The sequence below is a fragment of the Petaurus breviceps genome, unplaced genomic scaffold (genome assembly GCF_028583685.1).
Source record: "Petaurus breviceps papuanus isolate PSGF00001 unplaced genomic scaffold, PetGlider_PUasm1.0 99, whole genome shotgun sequence".
NCBI lineage: Eukaryota > Metazoa > Chordata > Mammalia > Diprotodontia > Petauridae > Petaurus > Petaurus breviceps.
This window is the reverse complement of record NW_027187465.1, coordinates 7,468,566-7,472,070: the sequence shown is the minus strand read 5'-3', so window position 1 is coordinate 7,472,070 and position 3,505 is coordinate 7,468,566. Positions and strand designations below refer to the sequence as shown.

Here is a 3,505-nt window from a genome sequence, read left to right as displayed (position 1 = left end):
TCTCTCTCTCTCTCTCTCTCTCTCTCTCTCTCCTTTCTCTGTCTCTCCTCTCTTCTATTTTCTTTCTCTGTCTTTCTCTCTATCCCCCCATGTCTCTCTCCTCTCTCTCTCCTCTCTTCTATTTTCTGTCTCTCCTTGTCTTTCTGTCTCTCTCTGTCTCTGTCTCTTTCTGCTTCTCTGTCTCTCCCCCTTCTGTCTCTCTATCTCTGTCTCCCTCTCTGTCTCCCCCTCCCCTTTCTCTGTCTCTCCTCTCTTCTATTTTCTTTCTCTGTCTCTCTGTCTGTCTTTCTCTGTCTATCTCTCCATGTCTCTTCTCTTTCTGTCTCTCCTCTCTTCTATTCTCTGTCTCTCCTTGTCTTTCTGTCTCTCTCTGTCTCTTTGTCTCTCTCTCTCTCTGTTTTGCTATCTGTCCCCCTCCCTCTCCCCTCTGTCTCTCTCTCTGTTAATGTCTCTTTCTTTGTCTCTCTCCCTCTCCCTCTCCGCCCCCCCCTCCCCCCCCCCCGGTTTCTGGACCTTAATGTTCAGCTGCTCTACCTCCCCAGGTACTGGTGATTCGACTTCGGGATAGTGCGCTCAAGATGGGTGAGGAGCTGGAGAAGGCCATGACCTCTGAGACTGAGCAGAAGGAGTCCTGCCAGTATTACCAGAGGAGGATGGAGGAGATGAAAGCAGACATGGCCGAGCTGATGAAGCAGGAGGCCGAGACCAGCCGGCGGTGCCTCGATCTGGTAAGTGGAGACTGCTGCCTCCCTGGTCACGCTAAGGGGTGGTCACCACCACATCTGCCAGGCCTGGGCATACAAAGGCAGGAATGGAGCAATCCCTCCCCTCACAGAGCTGATGGCTTCTTGGAATATGGGGATATAGCATGCCCCCAGACCAGACAGAGGCAGTCTGGAAAGGGGGGACTCCAATAACTGGGGGAATCCTGAGAGGATTGCTGATGCCAGTGGCTGTGAGGCCAGCAGACTCTGGGAGCTTTAACCCTTTCAGTGTGGTATAGAGTGAGTGCCCTCAATGGATGGAGACCTTGGTTCTAGCTCATACGCTGCTATTTATAAGCTGAGATCCAGAGTGGCCAGGTGACTCATCAGAGTCCCCCTGGTAATCGTTGGCAGGCACGGAGTGTGTTTTCCACCGCCTTCCCATTTCTGACTAACTTCCCTGGTTCTTACCAGAACTGAGTGTGCTGTAGCTCAGCCTGGTCCCCTGCAGGGATTACTAACAGTTTGACAGACTAAGCCCTTGGGGTCTCATCTCAGGCTGCCTAATTTCCCTCCCAAGCCCATTAGTTCTCATTCCCACTAATTGCTATAGCTCTGGTCCTAGACTCAGACCCCTTGTCTTCTAGCCTGTAGTATCATTTTCTTAGAGAAAATCAGCCAGTGTGCTAGAGATTGGCCCCACGCCTCAGAACTACTGGTGACTTCCATTCTTCAGTCTGTCCATGCTCTGAGTTTCACAACAGGTCTCTCACCAATTGGCCATGGTACTTAACAGGCGCTTCTGAAGTCTCTCTTATGTCATTGAGGATGGTTCTACCTCTGACAAACTCCTGGGGGAGGGTTGGTGGTGGGGAAGGGGAGGGAGTATGGAAGGGATTGGGGTGCTCTTTGTGTGAGCTCCCGGTCACAGCAGAGAACTGAGGTCTTGTGAAGAGTCCAGATGCCCCAAACTGGCACCTCATGGGTCCCTGTAGTTGTCTGGGAAGGGCAGACAAGCTGTTTCAGAGACAGGAGTTTTGTAAATGACCCAGGAGGGCTTGGCATCCCATGGGTCAGGTCTGCCCTATTGGGTCCAAGTTAGGCTTGTGTCTTGGCTAGAGGCAAGTGTGAGCTCAATCAACTAACCAATCATTTATTAAACACTTACTATGTGTGAGGCAATGAGTACTCATTATGGACTTCTTCTGGGTCAGGCACAAGTGCTGGGAATGCAAGGCTAAAAGTACAAAAGAAGGAACAGTCCCTGTTCTCAGGATGCTTACATTACATGAACACAGATAAGCAGATACAAAAATATATACAGTGTAAATACAAAGTAAACTGAGCAGGAAGGGGGTAGCTGGGGGAGGCAGGGAATGGAGCCTCCATGAGAAGGTGGGGGGATTGTGATGTACAAGGCATAGAAAGCATGTATTTGACTTATCTCTGTGGGGATTTCATTAAAGGAGGAAGGGAACCACACCGTCTAGAACAAGCTTCATTCCTTTTAAAATGGTGATGGTGCATGTCTTTTTCCCCTCTTTCCTTTTCACTCTTCCATTTTAGCTTTGGTACTGCTGGTAATGAATGGTGACCACCTTCCCAAGAGGGACTGAAAAGGCTGGTAGATGACCAGGAGTTTCTTCTCAGCTTTGCTGTAACAATGTGACCTTCTGCTCCATCTGGCTTGTAGGAAGTCAGCTCCTTGGAGGCAGGGGCATTTCACCTTTGATTTATACAATTCCTTTTGTGTCATAGACACTGCACTAGAAGGACCAGATGCATCATATAATGCATTTTTAGACACTCGAAACTCTAAAAGGCTTAGGTATTACTACTTCATCCTTCATAATATTTTCCTATATCTTTGTTTTCCAAATTCCTTAGTATACTAAAGTCTTTTCTAATAATAAAAGAAGTGAAATTTTCTGCCCATGAGGATCAGATTGTCAAATGACACAGGTTGCTCCTTCAAGATGCTCTAAAATTCCGTTCCTTTTAGTACTGGCTGAATTGAATGAAATTGAAGACATCTGGTTCTGGGATGTCTGTGATTACACTGGCTAATGAGTTTTTAAGGAAGTTGTACTATGCGAGGCAAGGTATCCTTAGCATCTCTGTCTTCTATCCCCAGCCTTCCATTCACCATGAAACATAGTATCCAGGAGAAGGTAGCTGAGAGTAGTACTGTTCTCAGACTTGGTCAGACTGCATCCAGAGTATTGTAGCTCTAAGACAAATCTGAAGCTAAGGAAGCCTTAGTATTTCTTTCTTTCTTTCTTTTTTAAAGTAACCGGGGTTAAGTAACCTGCTCAAGGTTACACGGCCAGTTATTTCTGGGTGTGGTGCTGAGGATCTGAGCCCGGATTTGATCCAGGTCATCCTGACACTGGAGCCGGTGCTCTTACTCGCTGAGCCACCTGGCCGCCCCTAAGCAATTGGGGTTAAGTAACTTGCTCAAAGTTACACGGCCAGGTGTTTCTGGGTGGGTGCTAAGTGTCTGAGCCCAGGATTCGATCTCCAGGTCTTCTCAACACTGGAGCTGGTGCTCTTACTCGCTGTGCTACCTGGCCGCCCCAAGCCTTAGTATTTCTGTCATCCATTTATCCATCTATCTTTTCTTCAACCATGAAACAAAGTATAAAGAAATAGGTGGTATTAGTGCCATTATCTGCCCTGATGAAACCATATCTTGAGTATTTTGTCTAGCCCTGGGATACAATTGATACAAGAAAGTCTCAGTATCATCTTTCTATCCATCCATCCATCCATCCATCCATCCATCCATCCATCCATCCATC

At 47.6% G+C, this 3,505-nt stretch overlaps 1 protein-coding gene across 1 annotated transcript in view; it reads left to right on the top strand.

Moving 5' to 3' along the window:
* Positions 1 to 3,505, top strand: part of MYO18B (myosin XVIIIB) — a 377,501-nt gene that overhangs the window by 270,779 nt on the left and 103,217 nt on the right. The window contains 1 exon segment of the mRNA XM_069081888.1: positions 543 to 728. Within this exon segment, the coding sequence (XP_068937989.1) occupies positions 543 to 728 (186 nt within the window).